At 33.9% G+C, this 21,105-nt stretch overlaps 1 protein-coding gene across 1 annotated transcript in view; it reads right to left on the bottom strand.

Annotated features, from left to right (window-relative positions):
- The window catches only part of LOC135129166 (uncharacterized), a 301,564-nt gene that overhangs the window by 44,497 nt on the left and 235,962 nt on the right, over positions 1-21,105 (bottom strand). The window contains exon 3 of the mRNA XM_064056277.1: positions 20,294-20,429. Within this exon, the coding sequence (XP_063912347.1) occupies positions 20,294-20,429 (136 nt within the window). The remainder of the gene's footprint in view (positions 1-20,293; positions 20,430-21,105) is intronic.

The following is a 21,105-nucleotide window of genomic DNA, read 5'->3' as shown; positions in this document are numbered from 1 at the left end:
GAAAATAATTTTGACAGCTCTTGTTTGATTATTTTGTCTGAGAATGTCGATTATTATCTGAGTTTTGGGACAACGAAGTTCTATGTATAAAGATAATAATCAGTAGTTATAATAAATATAACGATATGAGGTAAACGCCAAGATCAATAACAAAGTCAAATTTAACTTACTTTCCATACAATCTACGCTTACATGTTTACATTTCGTAAATCCAATAAAAACAATACATTAAATTATACAGTTAAAACAACAACAACCACAGTATATTGTATCGTAATTATAACGGGTGTACAATAAGAATATTTTTGAGAACAAGGTAATTATTTTCGGAGTAGGCAATCGAATATACTTTGGAGCATGGATGGTTTCATCCTTACTATCTTAAATGCCGTCGGGTTTACAGATAATTGACATTCGACTTGACAACATTTCCTAGATTTACGTATCAATTTTTCGCGGTTTATTGTTATTTTAAATTTTGCTTTGTTCGCCTGATAATTCTTCTAGCTTAAACCTACTAGTTCTGAAAAGAACTAAACAACACCAAGTATTCATGGTAATGTTTAACTATCGAAACTTTGCAAAAATTGACTAACTTTGCCATAGAATATACACAGTTTCGACAAAGAATCGAACTCCAGAACTTGTTGCAGAAATACTAGAATGAATTAGTGAAACCCCGGGTGCTTCTATCCGTCATTAATCAGAACAACTTGATTTGTCTGTTGGTAAGTGTATACGATTCTAAGAAGAGATCTTTATTTAAGTATTTACCTATCGTCTCACATCTGTAGATGAATTACGATCAGCAGATTTCCTCAAAGAGTTCAATACTGTCAATGGTTTCAAATTATTTTAAATGAATGATCATTTCGAAAAAACGTTAAGCACACTTTAACTGAGTCGTCCTAATATCCTTAGAAAGTCGGCGTTTGGGATGCGATTAGTCAACGCAGAATTATTGGTCCCATTTTTTTATGGTAAAGAGTTTCTTAGTGTTTTAACAATAAGATAAACCAGACGAGATTTTAACTCTATTTTAAAATCAACTCCCAACAGGATAGTGCTACTGCTCGTACAACTAGAGCTACACTAAATTTTTTGGCTGAATTTTATGACAATACGATTATTATTAATAATACTACACTAAACAAGTGACCGCCTAGATCAGATAATCTCACTTTCTGCGATTTCTTCTTGTGATCACATATAAAAAATTCGATTTATGCGGCACCCTGAAATAATAAATAATAACAATACTACTCTATTTTCAACGGATTGCCCTCCAGTCGCAGAAAATATAACTTAGATGATCCAATTTAGCTACAGAAGATAATATCTTTTGTACCGGATCTATGTTAATATCACGAATACGGCTAACATTGTTGAAAAAATCAGTTGTAAAAGAGATTTTAATTCAATCGTAGTATGTAAAAGGCAATTTTGGACATTGACCAAATACTATCAAATTGATTGTGCAAAAGTTTGAACAGAAATTTCACTACTAGGAGTATTAAATTACGTCGTTTTCCCAAAGATACGAAAAAGAATCTACTCATCAGTATTTGATAATAATCATATCCTGATACAGAATAAGATCATTAATAAGTCTTTTTTAAGACGGTAATATCATTGTTGAATAATAAGAATAGCAGAGGGTCTAAGTTAGACCCTTGTGGAATCTATGATTTATACTTATAATAGAAGGAGTAAAAATTCTGATATTTTACACAATGGATTTTCTCTAACCGTTGTTTTTGACGTTATTTTTTCTACACTCTAAAAAATCCGTAAGCAAATTATATACCACCAGCATTTTATTGTACACCCGTTATAAACTACAAACAACAACAAAAAATACTGTTACGTTGTGACTAATACGTGATCACTACCTGCTAATAAAATTTCAGACACCTGGTATAGTAAACGTTAAAACCATACACTTCCTGTGCCTCTGTAATGTGCTATAATTCGCGTTTGTTTACTATACACAAAAATATTGTCATCGCTACAAGAAAATGATCCTTAATTTTGCTATACCATATAATACCATCGTTAAATCTACGAAAAGCCAGTTTATAAGCAAATTTTTCTAAGCTCAGTCGCCACGCAACCTGAATTTCTTGATGTTTTTTTTTTTAGTGTTCACACTCAATATTAAAGGAGTTGCCAAAACGCTAGACGTTTGAAAAGATTTCACAAAACTTTTAAATTAGAGTACTTGTATGAAAGACATATTTAATAAATACAGCATCAGCATTCTATTCACTGTGTCGTGAAGAGGATGGTTAACATTCCATTTAGCGGATGCATTTGCAGACGAGAGTTTTGACTGGCAGCTGTTATTAAAACCTAATTTTGAATATAACGTTTATGTTTTATTTTACATACATGTAAAACAAGTAATGTTTCAAGCAATTAATTCCCTTTGTAAAGCTTGGGTAATTATAAATAATTACCTAAAAAGTAATTGCTCCAAACTCTGAACACTGTATAATAGATTGGAATAGGTGTCGGTAAAATATGACCTATTTCTAACTCAAACAAACAGTTACAAGTTACAACACAACATTATCACTTATTAATGAGAAATGTGCAAAGCCGTGTCTTTGTTCATCCGCGAATTGACAAATAGAACAAAAATACGCCTTGATATCACTAAATTACCGTGTACTTATTAATAAAGGACCATTTTATTGTTGGGATATTATGATTCGCATGAGAGGGCGACCTGCTTATTAAAAATTAAAGCAAACTTCGTTCCCACTTTTTTCTAGTCTCATAGATGCTTGCTGCAGCTGAGGATAAACATGTGTTATTCATGCTAATGTCGATTTAAGTTGCAAACTTCCCTTCGGGTGTAGTGAGGTTGATATCAAATACACGAAAACCTTGTAAGCCATTTATTAATTTTAATTAAGTAGTGCCGGCAACACTACTTTGCACATGCCGCCACATTAACTGTCACACTGTCAGTACTTATTACGAATAACAGGACAAATAGAGCTTATGATTAAAAAGAAAATGACACCGGTTGTATGTACAATATGTGACAAAATTAGAGAATTTCCTGACATACAAAGTGGCAACCAGAACTTAAAATTATAAATCTAAATAACTTTTTCCATTTTTACTTCCCGGGCATAAGCTAAGGAAGTACTGTAATGGAGTTCATGACCCCTAGAGTACGAAGAAATTGGTCTCCCGTTGTCTGCCTGGCTGTCTGTCTGTCTGTCTGTCTGTATGTCTGTATGCCTGTTTGCATACTTAACATTACCGATTTTAGCTACTCCTGTACTTATGTTTTACGAATCTTATCTTGATTTTGTTTATTATTACTATATTTGTAACACGTAACATTCTTCCGATGTATAAACATAAACACTTCAAGTTATGCTGAGAGACCATTTTCTTTTTTACTCTTATACATTGAGAATTTTGAATATCCCCAACGAGATATATTATTTCATAAACTTCAGCAAAATGCGTGATGTTCGGAGGTCACTTTTGAAAAAGGCACCCACAAATCCTGATTTTAGAAGCACTGATGTTTTCTGTGTAAAGACATCCCAGTAATAATACTTAGTGTCTTATTTTTTTGCTGTTTGGGCAGATTTTAAGGTACGACGATGGGGCTATCCAGTGACTTCAGCTCCCCTTTTAATAAAATTGTCTCGTTGTCATCGCCTTCGCGCCGCGTCGTTCGCCAGCTGCGCTGCATAATTTTCGCGAGAGGCTTTTATTGTAACGAGGCACCTATTTGGTATTTATAAATAATTAAGTGCGGCGCTCCCTAAAGTTTGGCGAAGTATGACAGATGACGAAAGGGCTGAGCGCACACGTTAGTCAAGTCCCGACATTAATAAGGGAACATAGCCTTGAGCTGCGTGAATAATGGCCCCGTCCTGGCAGGAGAGCATGAACCAACCAGACAGGATTATGCCAGATTAACATAAGACACAGCTCAGCTTAGCGTTGTTTTGGCAGTGAGTAATTACGGGACGGTTTTTCATCCGGATCGGATTTTTTTAAATTGCATCCTCCGGGTCCCGTTCGCTCTAAATGAAAATGTAATGACCGACTCGACACTATTTCGGAGCAGCGTTCGAACGATAATTATATTGAAATAATAGTTCCAGAACAGGGCCGTTCCAGTTATAAATGTGCTTTCACTATAATGCCGGAACGTTTTAACCCTTTTAAAGAGAAATTAGACAAAATGAGAGCAATTATTCACAGAACAAACAAATTTGTTCTCAATTTAGGCCGCAGCGGTGCGTCAAAATGATGCTCCTCTTTTGGGCTTAGCGGAACGAATATTTAAATTGACGCAATGTCTTTAACGAGGACACTTTATAGATAAAGCACAAACCTAAAGGGTTGCGTGAAATTAATTTGAATAACCGAGTTCATGTTTGTCCGCTTAAAACGAAAACGTTTCAAAAACTCCTGTTCGACTTCAATTATTTTAGCATACTGATGGTAAAATAATGTGGCCGCTACTGTATGTCGTATGAACAGATGTAACATGCTGCGTAGAGCGGCAGTAGATATCGATGTTAAAAAAAAGCAAACATGTGAAAAACGGAGCGGCAGTGCAAATCCTGATACAAAAATAAAAATGGAACAATATCCGGGCGACCGCAGTATCAGCTAAATAAATTTTAGGAATGGATTAATATGGAGTTATACGAATGTACAGGTGTCGCTATCAACACAAAAGAAAAACATGTTTATTTCACAAGCCTTCCTAAAAATATACAAAAAGGATTAAAGCTCGACCACTGAATACCATACAATTTAATCGCCGAAGAACTGAAGAAGATCAAAACATCAAAAAAAAAATGTTTCTTGTTGATATTTATAGGAATGTTATCTCGATCAGTTTACGGAAATAAAAAAAAAAAAAAACACGAAAATCTGTGGCTGTTAACTTCAGCTTGTAAGACTGATCGGACGTGCTGACCATTGATTGACCATAGCTCGCTCAAGGGTGTTTGAGATTCTCGCATATTTAGGATAGAGGCGGAAGTGAAAACCTTCAACAACGAGGTTAGGCAACAAAGTTTAGTAAACACACAGTCGATTTACCAACACGGTTGTAAAAATCGACGCTAGACTTCATATAAAGGTTTCAAAGTACGCACCACATGAGCAAATACGTTGAATTATGTACTTTCAGGTTTTCAACGGAAACAATTCTTTTAGTCAAATATAGAGTTAAAAAGAGTTTACAAGAATAATTAGATTATAAAATTGTATCCAGAAAATTCATGTGATAAAACAAAATCTAAAAAACTTGCTACTTGTTTTATCTTTAAAATATCACACAAGGTCATTTTTTTTTAAACAACTTAAACATCCAAAAGTACAATAATTAATTATTATTATCAACCTCTAAGAAATCTAAGAAGACTACGATTCGATAATGATCCGTTAAATATTAGTTAGCAGCACTCAAATATTATTTAAACCAAGTTTATATACTGCAGTTTTGATAATCTAATGAGTGCTGGTAAAATTTCGAAACTTAATTCCGGTACATGTATGGAAGCATGTAAGGAAACTTCGTTAATTTTAGTTTCAGTGCTTCACGAGGCTACATGTAACACTACACCGTATTTTATCAATAAAGGATTATTAAGGCTAAGAAATTTAAGTTATGCATTTTTTTTCAGTACTGCTGAAACAATTCATTACATAATTATCGTCAAAGGTTCATTACTTGGTTCTGGTGGCTGGAATTCCTCGATAGAACTAACAAACTTGTTAATATTGTCTCAATTTCACCTGAAAATAGCTGGTGACACAAAGCTCGGGCACCACTTTTTTTATGTGGTTACTTTTGTGAAGCCACCTGTGCCTACAACGCTAATTTTTCGGGAATATACCGGGTGATTTTTTGAAAACATTTTTAGATTTTCTTAATTTTCTATCACGACATAACAGTATACGTAACAATAAATCGCGCTATCGATCACGTTCTATGAGCAACAGATTCTCTAGAGCCTAAGGATCGACACCATCCTTCCCTGACCTGGGAACTGGGTTTTGACAGGGTGAAATCATCTACGATGTTAGTTTAGAACAGCGGTCTTCAAACTTTCTTGAGTAGTGGAACCATTTGAGTTGTGTTATTATTTTTGGGAACCCATAGGTATTATATAGAAAAAAAAAGTGTTTTTTTAATGTCCGCAACTCTTTTTACATTTAGTTACAGTTGATATTGTAATAAACACACATATTTTATTAATTTTATATTGATTAATATTAATACATCTTTTACGTAAATTTATATATATATCTCATTTGTTTTGTCTTCTTTGAAACTGCATTTCTGCGAAATTCCGCGGAAGGTTTTATAAACGGAAGTAGTAGTGTTTTTTCTTCTACATTAAAAACTATTTCGTTGTAGAAACATTAATTTAATTTTACATTTTACTGATAAAATGTTTTTCATTTTTACTTCCCGAGCGTAAGCAAAGGAAGTATTGTAATCGAGTCCGTCGGCCGACTCTCTACTTTTACGTTTTCTCGATCTTTCATGACCCCTAGAAGACGAAGAAATAGGTCTCCCATTTCCGTCTGTCTGTCCGTCTGTCCGTCTGTCCGTCTGTCCGTCCGTCTGTCCGTCTGTCCGTCTGTTGTCACGGATTTTTATTAGACAGATAATCTCCGAAAGTACTCGACCGATTGTTGTGAAATTTTGTACTTATATTAAGAATATCATGTAGATGGTAAAACGCTAACCAAAATTTATCGAATCATCCCCACCACTAAAGCGATGACGTCACTTCAAAATTGTACATAGTAAATGGGTTTTCAATTGTATAAAATAACATAGTCCTACACATGTAGTTTACAACTCTGAATCGACTTTTCACCCGAAACGTCCAGATTTTTGGAAAAAAAATCAAAATTATAAAACAACATTTTGAAATTTAATTTTTAATCTGCTAACCAGAATGCTTTGAAATGTTGCAGATGTTTTAAGGCTATAAAGAGCATCATAAATCTTTAGTCAAAAAATATTTGCTTATCCCCTCCAAAAACTTGATGACGTCAGCTCAAAAGTTTGTGGAATAAATCATATCTAAAATGTACAAAATATGATGAGTCTGTACTTGTGAACTATCACTCCATTAATATTTTTTGGATTTGCATATACAGGGTGACTCAAAAAAATTAATGAATGCGTAAATATATTTTATTGATTTAATCAGGAACTACAAAACCGAATGCTCTGAAATCTTGCAGATGTTTTAAGGTCATAAAGAGCATAATAAATGTTTAGTCAAAGTATATTTGCTTATCCCCTCCAAAAACTTGATGACGTCAGCTCGAAAGTTTGCCGAATAAATCATATCTAAAATGTACAAAATATGATGAGCCTGTACTTGTCATTTATCACTCCATTCATATTTTTTGGATTTGCATATACAGAGTGACTCAAAAAAATTAATGAATGCGTAAATTTATTTTATTGATTTAATCAGGAACTACAAAACCGAATGCTTTGAAATCTTGCAGATGTTTTAAGGTTATAAAGAGCATAATAAATTTTTAGTCAAAATATATTTGGTTATCTTCTACAAAAAACTGATGACGTCAGCTCAAAAGTTTTCCGAATAAATCGTATCTAAAATGTACAAAATATGATGAGTCTGTACTTGTGATTTATCATTCCATTCATATTTTTGGATTTGCATATGCAGGGTGACTCAAAAAAATTAATGAAGGCGTGAATTTATTTTATCGATTTAATCAGGAATTACAAAACCGAATGCTTTGAAATCTTGGGAATATTTTAAAGTTATTATAAGCATGGTAAACTTTTGTTCAAAATGTATTTGTTCATCCCTCCTAAAAAAATTGATGACGTCACCCTTAAATTTTGCTGAATAAATCCTATCTAAAATGCAAAAAATATGATGAGTTTGTACTTGTGATTTATCATTCCATTCATATTTTTTAGATTTTCTTAAGAGGTGGTTCAAAAAAATTAATGAAGTCAATTTATTTTATTGATTAAATTAAAGGCAACACTTATTATTAGTATTACACCCCAACCAACCCAATTTGGTAGACACAAAATTTGTTAAAGGAAAAACTCGGTTGAAACATAAGGGTAGCACGCTTATTTACATCGACTTTAACATTACAGACCTGCATTTGTTTTATGCGTTCACTTGATTCCGCGAATGTGAAATAGACATGTTTATAATCAACCAATTGTGAATTTCACCGTCAAGAATTAAAATAAAACCCAATGTTTTATATAATAAGCGGAAGTCGAAGCAATAAAACCGACGGTCGTTTTGTTTACAGTTTCTGTGTTTGGCTCTCACGTATGCTGTTACGCCTGTCATCTTAAATTAACAATGTTTATACATACACGATTTTCAGTTGCCTCTGATACGTAGGTATACGTGAGTAAATTGTTTCGTTATTTTATTGATTATTACAAATCAATATTCAAACGACCCAATTCATTTTCCCGAAAATTTGAGAATATAATAATTTTATTCTTAGTATTACACTACATCTATCCCAACTGATATACGTGTCCTTGCAAAAATGTTGATGACGTCATCGCAATTTTTTTTTAAATTCCCACTACAAAAATGTAATGAGAAAAAAAACACAATAGGCATGCAGTCGTCAAGTTTCCGACAGCGAGGGAAGTACTGTCTAAACTCTTTAGACCAATTTTTTTTATTTCCCTTTACATTTTTCTTGGACTTTTGGAATTTAAATTGTTTAGTAGCTGGAACCTTACGCGGAACCCCAGAAATAGGGGCGCGGAACCCCAGGGTTCCGCGGAACACAGTTTGAAGACCGCTGGTTTAGAATGCTGGAGAACGTTTTAATATCCAGAAGGCCAATTTTCCACATCTATACAATGTAAGTATTTTTATCTTACAACTGCGAATTTTTGTTTCAGCAACATGATATTAATTGCGCATCTGAGCTTTCTATGACTGTATACTGTATATACACTCCATGCATCATGCATTCACCAGACCACCTGGAGATCCGTGTCTCCGGCTTTAAAGCCACCCCGGTGCTCCCTCCCCACCCCCGGTGGCATGAAGGTGACCGCTGAAGCCCAGGTCGGCCTGACGCGTTACTTTTCAGCGGCACTAGTCGGCCAGAGGCTTGGCAGCGAGGCACGCCACCCCTACACGAAATCGGCGAAACTCCGGACCGTCACCGACGCCGTCCATTCACCGGAGTTTCGTCGCAGTATTTTTAACGTTAAATAATAATCATTGCTTTGGTGTTGCAAGTTTACAAACGGAGCTGATTCTATATCAACATTTGTTATAAAAAACTGTGAATCTGTATTGACCGAACTATTAACATTTCTTTTTAATTTAGTCCTGTCTTCTTGAAAGTTCCCTGATAGATGGAAGACATCCAAGATTGTTGCCTTACTGAATAATGGTGATGGTACAGTTGTCGAAAATTATCGACCGATTTCTATTCTGAATAACTTCGCCAAAATTTTTGGAATGATTTTAGTCGACGATTTATATTATCAGTGTAAAAATGTTATACTGGAAAATCAACATGGTTTTGTTCGAGGTCACTCCCACGTACTAACTTGTTGACCATTACGCAATCTAGATAATGGCATCCAAACCGACGTCATATAGGCATATCCAAAGTGTCCAACCGACTGGAATACAATATTTTAATTCAAAAACTTGCCGAGTTTGAGTTTTCATAGAAATTATGTAAATTTTTTAGAAGCTACTTACGTGGCAGGTCTTTTGTCGAATATTGTAGTTTTTATTCGCCTAATTTTGAAGCTAGCTCAGACATACTACAGGAATCTGTAGTTGGATCGTTTCTGTTTACTATTTTTATCAATCCTATTGTAAAAAAATCTTCATTCATATACGTTATTATATGCTGATGACCAAAAAATATATAAACATACAGAATCTCGACGAATCTTCTTAGTTTCAACTATAAGAAATGCTATTTATTGTCATTTAAACTATCTAGTGAAATCTTTAATTTCCAGTCCAAATTAGGTAATCATCCTTTAATCAGGCAATCGAGTGTGAAAGATATGGGAGTAATTTTTGATACTAAGTGATGTTGAATTCTTAGAACAATTGCTGATTTCATTGGTAAGAATTAAACTTCAATACGCAGCGATCATCTGGTTTCCTCATTACAAGTCTTATTTAAATAACTTATAACATGTTCAGCGACGCTTTAAATTTATTCATTTTAAAACTTATGGTGTGCATCTATCCAGAGGATACTCTTAAGAACTACTTTCAAAGCTCTCCGTTAAGAACCTCGTGATAGAGATCAAATCAACATTTTTTGCGAAACTCATTAAAAACGTAGTGGACGACTCAACTGACACGAGGAAATTTTTCAAAAACAAGTAAGACATTTACCATTCACTTGCTGTGCTAAGCCGCGAAATTATAAGCAACCTACCACAACACAAGCTAATGTTGTAAGAGACCACGTACGTAATTTGTTGACATAATAGGCAGCGAAAACTAGATCACAAATCAAAAAAAAAAAAAAAAAAACAATCACAGAAACAAAATTTCATAATCGTTTTGTTTCGAGTTTAGTAAAACCGCTTGTCTAAGCCTAAGCAGACGCCACTTATGCAGTACTTAATTGTCTCAATGTTAGTTACACCACTGCGGTAACATAAAACTCGGACGCCAGTTTTCTATGTGTTATACAGGGTTTTTACAAATGATTCTTAGGGCGTAGTTGGCCATGGATTTCAAAAATCCCGCTTCGCTGAAATTATGCCTCATTATGACAATTCGCACATGTCATTAATGTCATCTGTAACCTGTCATTTAAATTCATTGTTTTTATTGTTTTAACGTTTTTTAGTTTGAGCTCACACTAGCGATGTAATCAACAGATTTGTTCGAACTGGCAGTGTCAACAAAGGGAAATTTCCTGGAAGATCTTCAGTATCTGAGGAAGTTGTTGATGATTTGAGACAAGATTTCCTCAGCAGTGAGGAGTTCCTCTTGCAATATGAAACTGAACAATGGGTTCAAAGGATTGACGAGAGGATGTTACAGAACATTTTTGAAATTACAAGGAGAGTGAACATATGCCTTGGACAAAATGCTGATCATTTTTAACAATTACTGTGAAGTTTAGCCGCAATAAATTTATTTGTTTTTATTGTAATGAATTACTTAGTTTTATTTTTAAATAAGATATGAAGGATTTAGGCAACCATTTATATAGATGAGTGTGGTATTCGTCGAGAGTCCTTGAGTATTTAGTAAAGTCCATATAAAGTGAGAGGCGGCACGTTTCCATGACTTACTTCGACTCTATAATCATTTACAAAAACTATGAAACAGAACATTAATTTTTTAGAACTTATTTTTATTCTAACAGTATCCTAAGCTAGAACTCAAGATGGTGCAGAGAAACGAGACTAATTGATCTATCCTTGAGGATCTGCAAATTACATATGTTTAACAAGCCTGTTAAAGACATAATTACGATTACACAAGAGTTGGGTCAAAAATGATTGCAACTAAAGAAAACAATAAAAACCAGAATAAAACGTTCGAATGTATAAAAATTCGGTCACACAATCAAATAGGAGTAATTAGTATCACGATCTGCACTCAATTCTTTAGGTTTTACCGACCTAAAATCATTTACACAAATAATATCCAGTTTGATAAATGTATTATTAACGCGCTGTAAGTTTCACAATGGACTCTATTCAGTTATGGGTTTAACAAGCACATACACACACGTACTAATTTTATGATGTGGCTAGCGTCTGTTATTATTTAAAATTTTTAATATAATTATTCAATCAAAATATGTTTTGGGGTATACCTAATTGTGTTACTATATTCTATTATGGACATTGTAAAATGTGTCTTCAGACCTCACGCCTATTTTCAGCCTTACCGGTTCCACATCGTCAAATTTTTCAGCAAATTTGATAACAGATGTAACATTTAATAGCACATATTAGAATAAATTGTTGTTATATTTATGTACAACGAGTTAAATTCGTAAATCTGATTGGCTGTTTATTTTTTAATAACCTTTAAATTTTAACAGGTTTGATTCAGAATTGCTCCTTATACATAGCCACAATGACGTTATTCTTATATTTTCCGCATATATATGCTATTCAGAATTTTCACTTAAGCGCTTACTTGCGTGTAACTTCTACATCACCATCATTTATTTCCAGTTATAAACAGAATGCTTTTAAACAAAATTCGTTCATAATATTTAGCAATATTAATCACCTTAATAGCAACTGATATACTTATCAAGTGGCGAGAAAATTAAACTTGTAATTTGTCACATTTTCTGTAAATCCATCGTTTATAGTTTAAAAAATCTAAATTCTGCCAATATGTACGATGGACGCTGTGAAATATATTTCTATAAAGATTTTATCCGTATGTGTCCACCACTCGACTGTCGGTCTTAAATTTATCTTTGCAATATGGGACTTCTCCATTTTACGATCAATTTAAAAAAAAAATCCTAGCAAATCTGAATGACTTATTGTAAATAATCTCATACCAAAGATTTATCTACGCACGTCCAATGTTAATATTAAGGATATGTTTGAGTGTATAGTTAATTAATACTGCAAGATCGATGTTAAAATTACAAAATAGGTAATTATATAAACGCTGTCTCGTTATTCCTACGCGCAGCCGGGGTCTACTCTACAGTTCATCAGGTTCATCACCGTCATGGAAGAAGTGTCATCGGCCACCATACCCATGTCTCGTGAGACTGGAACGCACTGCTAGTCATTCGAAAAGGTTTACACCGTCCCTTTACGAGTTTATCACCGGATTAGAGGGACTATTATCGGTTACTCGAAGACATGGTACCTATTTGGAAGAAAATTTACGCTAGTAATGGTAGAAACATGTTAACAATATCTATAGGTGTAACGATTCAAAGTTGAGGGGTTAGAAGTGGCTATGACATCATTGTGTGCTAACACCGCTAATCATACACAGTCTATACCTGGATCTAATACCAAAAAACTACTGCAATGTGAAGAAACTTTATGATCTTTAGAAAAAACTTTTTCGTATTTAGTTGTAATATGGAGCAATCAACATAATTTCTAATCGAGACATCCTTGCAATGACTTTAGCATGTTGGAGATTAAACCACATTGCCGGAGTGATAATGACGACATCCAAGCCTAACATTTTTTAAAGCTTAAATCACTCGTTATTTTTATCAGTGATTTTATCTCTCATTTTTATAAAATTAAAAAAATAACAAGTGTTTAGTTCCAGTTATGCAGAGTAAAAAAGAAACTTTGAAAAAACTAAACGAAAGAGTCGTTCACACAAGTCTATTCATGTAGTTTTCACCGCAATGTAAAAAATGTTTCGACCTCTGTGAAACGACGTGATATTATAATTTTGTTTACCTAAGCTATAAACATAAACAAATCCATAAACGTCTTTATTACCGCAAACATCATATAGTTCCCAAATGGTAGCGGGAATTTAGAAAATAGTCTGTAGTTTCCAACAGCAGTACTAATTAATATTAGGTACGTTGTTTTAATTGCGACAGTAACTCAAACTCATTTCGCGGTACACGCAGTTGCGGTTATGTATCCACGCCACCTTCACAATGAGAATCCGGTCTGAAATATTGAAACACAGTGTGATGTTTTACACGTTAGAAATAATGATTTTTGTTTACAGTCTGATGATATCTAACGAGTCTTAACGACTAGAAAAGAAAATATGAGCAGTCGTCTGCATTTAAAAATGAATACACATTTCTGAAACTACCTTTGGTGTATTTTATCCGCTGCAGCAGGATTCTCTGTGGAATAACGAGAAACTTAAAATACATAAAATTTTGATGATCCCATTGAAATAGCGCATAATTTTGACACAAAAACTGTGATTTGTGGTAAAGATAGCGACCGCTGCAACGTAGACAATTTTCTCCATCGATAAAAAAATTCGATCAGGAATCACATTTAGTGGAAATGTGGAAAATTAAATTTAATAATTCGGAAATATGTAAATGACAATAGAGTTGATACCTGACTTTTGGACGGCTTTCAGCGACATCACGTAAACGAGCCTTTGTAATGTGACGGGAGAATCTCTGAAGTTATGCAAGCATGAGTTCCAGATCACAAACAGAGTTCAATTTCAATACCCAATTGTACTTCACTTCGCACGAAGTTCCTCAGTGCGATGTTGAAAGTGTTATTTAAAAATTTAAACTTTCGATCTGTTTAGAAACTATCTGGCAGGTATTCTATTCAAATGGCATTTGCCATTTTCTAGATGTTTAGATTTTCAGCAGTTTCTAATACAGTGTTTCGTAAAGTTTGCACAAATTATAGCGCAAGTTAAGAGTTTTGGATGAAGTTATCGTCCGTATCTTTATAAATAAACGAGCGAAGATTTCATCTTCACTACATAATGCCACAAATTGAAATTCATAGTTCGTTTGAGTCTTATTTAGTCTTAATCATTACGGAGGAAATCGTTCCAAACCTTTAAAAAGGCGCCGTAATAAGTTTTCAATAAAGAATCAACAATTTCAATAAAGAAATCGGGAATTCATTTATTGTTAAAATGCCGATAGCGGCGGAGGCCTAACAACAGGGCTGGTTATTCCTTCGGGACATTTCCCAATCCTGGAATGTTAGCTTATTTCCGGAGCCATTCTGTACCACTCCGGTTCCGGAGTAGGAGCACCAATTTTCTTAAATGTAATTACTGCGCGGCTGAGAGCTAAACCAATCGAGACAAGGCCTCGTCGCTTCCCCGTCGACTAATTTAAGCGCTCTCCTTAAACTACTTTATTTGTTTTCTATTTTTCTTCAGATTAATGGTCTATTTTACATATTCAAGCTCTAAAAGTTTACGAAACTACAAAAGTGCAAATAAAAACCGCAAATGTAATAGGTTAGAATGGTCTAGACTAATGCAAAAAAAAAGTTAATCCGAGGATTATTTTTTGGCTGATTCGTGCTTTTTGAGAGTCAATGCATGCCCGATATTAAACGTTCGAAGTTAGGAAACTACGTTTAACCCGTACCTTTTTCTATCTATATATTCATACTTCGTGCACAAAATAATTCTATTTCTGTGAAGCGAAAAAGCGTTTGACACATACACGTAAACATGATCCAGCTTCTTTAGAGTACTAGTACGTATTATATGTGTCAATAAAATAAAGATTATATGGGGATTAGGCTTTTAATTCTAGGTGTCTCCAGTGGTATTAGGAACACATCTGTAACTGCTCTCTTTATTTTAGCTGCTTGTTAAAACCTAGTAGTCGGATGCTTTGAATGATTCTAAATATCAGATACACAATATCACTACATTACCAGAACTTCAGGACAGTACGATGAGCTGTAACTAAAAATATAGATAAACAATTATTGTTCTCTCAATATTTTCTCCCCTAAAACTGAGTCTGTAATGCGAAGATCTTCGTGTTTTAAACCTAAACTTCAATTGAAAGTCACTGGATATGCGTGAATTTCAAGGAAAAACTCACCTTTTTTTGTACTATTTAGTTAGCCACATGAAGACTAATCATTCCGACTGGAGGTTCAAGTGCATGAATGCCCGCACCGATTCGGTATATAGAAATTCTTAGACATTTTCAGCTACAGTTGCAGGAGTAACAACAAACATTAAATATTAAAAATTGGTCTAAAGAGTTTCGACAGTACTTCCCTCGCTGTCGGAAACGTGACGACTGCATGCCTATTATGTTTTTTTTTTCGCAGTGGATTTCAAAGAATTCGGTTTTGTTGTTTCTGAGTAAATCAGTAAAATAAATTTACGCATTCATTAATTTTTTTGAGTCACCCTGTATATGCAAATCCAAAAAATATGAATGGAGTGATAGATCACAAGTACAGACTCATCATATTTTGTACATTTTAGATATGATTTATTCGGCAAACTTTCGAGCTGACGTCATCAATTTTTTGGAGGGGATAAGCAAATGTATTTTGACTAAACATTTATTATGCTCTTTATAACCTTAAAACATCTGCAAGATTTCAAAGCATTCGGTTTTGCAGTTCATGATTAAATCGAAAAAATAAATTTACGCATTCATTAATTTTTTTGAGTCACCCTGTATATGCAAATCCAAAAAATATGAATGGAGTGATAAATTACAAGTACAGACTCATCATATTTTGTACAGTTTAGATAAGATTTATTCGGCAAACTTTCGAGCTGACGTCATCAAGTTTTTGGAGGGGATAAGCAAATATATTTTGACTAAACATTTATTATGCTCTTTATGACCTTAAAACATCTGCAAGATTTCAGAGCATTCGGTTTTGTAGTTCCTGATTAAATCAATAAAATATATTTACGCATTCATTAATTTTTTTGAGTCACCCTGTATATGCAAATCCAAAAAATATGAATGGAGTGATAGATCACAAGTACAGACTCATCATATTTTGTACATTTTAGATATGATTTATTCCACAAACTTTTGAGCTGACGTCATCAAGTTTTTGGAGGGGGTAAGCAAATATTTTTTGACTAAAGATTTATGATGCTCTTTATAGCCTTAAAACATCTGCAACATTTCAAAGCATTCTGGTTAGCAGATTAAAAATTAAATTTCAAAATGTTGTTTTATAATTTTGATTTTTTTTCCAAAAATCTGGACGTTTCGGGTGAAAAGTCGATTCGGAGTTGTAAACTACATGTGTAGGACTATGTTATTTTATACAATTGAAAACCCATTTACTATGTACAATTTTGAAGTGACGTCATCGCATTAGTGGTGGGGATGATTAGACAAATTTTGGTTAGCGTTTTACCATCTACATGATATTCTTAATATAAGTACAAAATTTCACAACAATCGGTCGAGTACTTTCGGAGATTATCTGTCTAATAAAAATCCGGGACAACAGACGGACAGACGGACGGACAGACGGACAGACGGACGGACAGACGGACAGACGGACAGACGGACGGACAGACGGACAGACGGACAGACGGACGGACAGACGGACAGACGGACAGACGGACAGACGGACAGACAGACGGAAATGGGAGACCTATTTCTTCGTCTTCTAGGGGTCATGAAAGATCGAGAAAACGTAAAAGTAGAGAGTCGGCCGACGGACTCGATTACAATACTTCCTTTGCTTACGCTCGGGAAGTAAAAATGAAAGGAAATAACTAGCAACTCACTTTGAAATGATATTAGTCCTACTGACAGAGACAAACAAAAACTTTCACAAAAAATGGAGCATTATTATAGCGTAGACATGTTTTCATTTGACGTAAATTACAAGTTTACGTTGAAATAAAAAGACATAAACAAATCATAGGGCAAAAAATAAAGTACTATATACACACTTTCCTCCTTCTGCATGAATAATAAATTCGCTATTATCAACCTACTTTTATAATTTTTTTTATATTCCTCTTGCGAATTGGAGAACACTCAGTTGAGATATTTCTCGTTAGCTTTTAAATATTTGCCAAATGGAACCTAAATCAATTACCACACAAGATTCTTCAGCTTTTGAGTGTTTCAAGAACTAAAAAAAGTCATTGGGGTAGTTATATCTGTAGTTTTACAATATTGATGTGATAATTCAGGACAGTTAAATATTTGTCAGGTTCTTCGCATTGAAAATAAAAAAAGTTATCGAATTACAAACCCGCAAAAAAGTCGAAAATCAAATTTAAAAATTATATTAACTATTAGCTGTTTTACTAACAAATATTAAATTCGAGTGATATATATTAAGCAATTCTAAACGGTTTCCCTAAATCAGAAATGAAATGTTGTTTCTGAACTATGGAAGCCATTACAACCAGATCACCAAAATATAATTGAGCTAATTTCTATTTTTATAATTTACAAAAATGTATATATGTATCTATTCTATAGTTAATTCACTTTTAAGAATAAGTCCTGAAAAGTTTATACAATTTTTCTTTACATACACAACCACAAAGTACCTTTTCAAAAACATATTTTTTCAGGAATGTTGTATTTGAGTCATATTACACATATTTTCTGAAAATACTTAATAGTCTTAATCCTTAAAATAACATACAGTAAACTGTAATGCCAAGAAAAATACAGCAAAAGTAAGTCGAACAAAAAATTGGTCGAAGGTTATTTCGACAAAACATTCTCTCACCTCTGAAGTACAGTGCAACAAATCCCGCTTCTTTGAAAAATTATAAAATTTTAATTTTCAATGAAACATGCTAAAAATTGAGGCGGATGCATAAACCACAAGTATAGCAATAGATTATTTTATAAAATTTAAACAATGTTTAATGTACAAAAATTTGGGGGGACGTCATCAAATTGTTGCTGAGGATGATTATACAAATTTTGGTTAACCTTTTTACTATCTACACAATTACGTATACAATTTTACAACAGGAAGTCCAGTAGTTTCGGAGATTATCTGTCTAATAAAAATCGACGCAGACAGACAGAAACAGGAGAGATATTTTTTCGCACTGTAGGCGTCATGAAACAAAATATGAAAGTGGCCATTGTCCGGATTAACCCTATTATAATACTTGCGCTCTGAACGTAAAAAATACAATTACACAGTTAAGACCACCCAGTGGTGATTTTGAGTGTAAAACGGGACCCTGTAGAAATTATTTTCGGCTTCAACTTTTCGAAAATTTCTAGAATTAATAGATAACATATTACATTTTTTGAGATATTTCAGAAGCCTCACTTTCAAACCGAATATTTCAGAAAATTTTATTGGCAATAACGAGACGGACAGTAGTACAATAGCAAGAGGTATTTAGAACTTAAGTTGTCGCGTGCCGGTAATCCCCAGATGTTAAAAACCAGAATAATCCAGGTCCGGGCAGGGACCATCGCTACTCATGAACAGAAATGACCATTATTTTATGAGTACAACTACCTACCAAATGTTCTCAGACAAATTCGAGTGAACTGGTGTTAGCCATAAATATTTCTCACCGTCTCGTTATCGTCAATAAAATCTTATAGGATAGAATGCAATTTTCAAAACTATACCAAAAATTGAAACTTTTGACAGTTTTCCTAGCATCTTGCAAAAATTACCCACGGACATTTTCTTGTAGATTGTTATTTGCGACCCTAGTTTTTCGAAAGTTCTAAAAATTGTTCCAGAATCGATAATGAAATCTGACATTTTCTAGATATTTAAAATATTTCAATTTCGAACTGAATATTGCAGAAAATGTTGATTCGGAATCTATGTTTCAGATTTTTTTGTGGATTTTAGATAACATTTCAAAAATTTAATTTTTTTAATATCCTTCTGGATCAAATTTTTTGGCCGCTTTCCGGGTACACTTCTAAAGTTACCCAAAGACATTTTCTTGTACACTGTAGAAGGTACTTGAGGTTTCAGTTTTTCGATAATTCCAACAATTTTTCCACAGTTGATGAAAGGAATTTTTCGAGATATTAATTATTTCAAAAATCTTCCGCTTCAGGAACGAAACGATTATATAAATTTACTTATATAATATATAACGTACGATTATTCACAGGAAATTGGGAGCCTAAAAAGTTCAAGTATACAACCAGAAATAAAATTTCTAAACCATTTAACCATTGATATTTCTCACCATTTAAAAAAATCCGAGACGACAGACAAACGGACAGACGGAAACGGGAAACCTATTTCTTCGTACTGTAGGGGCCATAAAAGGTTGAGAAAACGTAAAAGTAGAAATTCGGTCGACGGACTCAATTACAATAGGTACTTCCTTCGCTTACGCTTGGGAGGTAAAAAGTAAATCTATGATCGTTTATATATAAAATGCAAATACACTCGAAAATCATAAACCCATTTTAGCCCTAATTTATATTTTTAAAAGGAAGCGGTTTTGGAAATAGCAAGCCACGCCACATTCATTATGGTAAAATAGCTTACGTGAAAAAGCTGTTTTTGGATTGTCGGTTGATTTTCCAATTTTTGCATTGGTCCGAAAATAAAGCTCTTCTAGCACACAAAAAGTCTGAACAAATATTCATCGTTTCACATTTGACGCACTACATGATTTATCAGTTAAAGCCGCATATTTTCCTAAATTACCCGAAATTCTCCGCATCGCCAAAAAAGCCCACTTAGCTCCTGTTAAACCCTGTTTCAGGAAACGTTCAGATAACAAAAACTGAAACATACGCGATTCAGTTGCTCGTGTGGCGTAGAAATGTGCTCAAGATAATTACAAACAAGGTACAAATGAAGCTGTTGGCTTACCTACGACCATCATCTCCCCATGTTCGGTGACGGTTTGAAAGGAGGGAGCCTCTCCAGAGACCTCGCATCTGTAAACACCGCTGGTAGAGAGTTGAACGGAAGACAAAACTACAACGTTTTCGCTGGAGTTGTGAATCTGAAATAGAGGAATGGCAAAATATCAAAACTTTCCGCAGTCAACAGCAAAGTTTATTTTAAAGTCGTTCGGTTAAACAACCAATTTAACTGATAACTTTGATAAAAGCTCTCGGAATATGTAATGCCCGAGCTGTCTGATAAAAGGTCGATATTCAATCTATTTCCAATTTCTGTCAATAGTCTGGCCCCTTGAAACCCCTAGGTGATACATCACTCCTTTCTTGTAAGGTAGTCTACTGAGAAAATTGATTGCGTCATGTTGTAATACTACAGCCTGCATTTATAACATTATATATCCGAACGTCACTCACTAAAAGCTACGGATAGGTAAAAAATTCACAGACCCTTCTCTTAATATTCGCGATATTTCCCGTCTAATGGGCTCAAAATCGATGGAGCCGCCGCTCGAAGCATCTTAACAATCAAACCGCAGCACTGTAGTTTTTGCCACGAGATAAGTTTAAGAAGAGATTCGGAATTTCATAAGGCGTTCAACTTAAATGTGGGTAAAAAAGATCTACAGATATTAATTTTATACTTTTATATAAAACACTATATAGAAGACAACATTGCTTGGAATATTTACAATTGTTAGATTTATAAAGTTAAAAATGTGGAAAGATTTTAAATGAAGCGCGCTCTATATTATCAGTATAGAGAAAAAATAATGGTAA

The sequence above is a fragment of the Zophobas morio genome, unplaced genomic scaffold (assembly GCF_036711695.1).
Source record: "Zophobas morio isolate AGI-343-1 ecotype UQ-CSIRO unplaced genomic scaffold, CSIRO_AGI_Zmor_V1 ptg000002l, whole genome shotgun sequence".
Classification (NCBI taxonomy): Eukaryota; Metazoa; Arthropoda; class Insecta; order Coleoptera; family Tenebrionidae; genus Zophobas; species Zophobas morio.
Note: the sequence above shows the minus strand (reverse complement) of the source record. Positions and strands in the feature narration are given on the sequence as shown.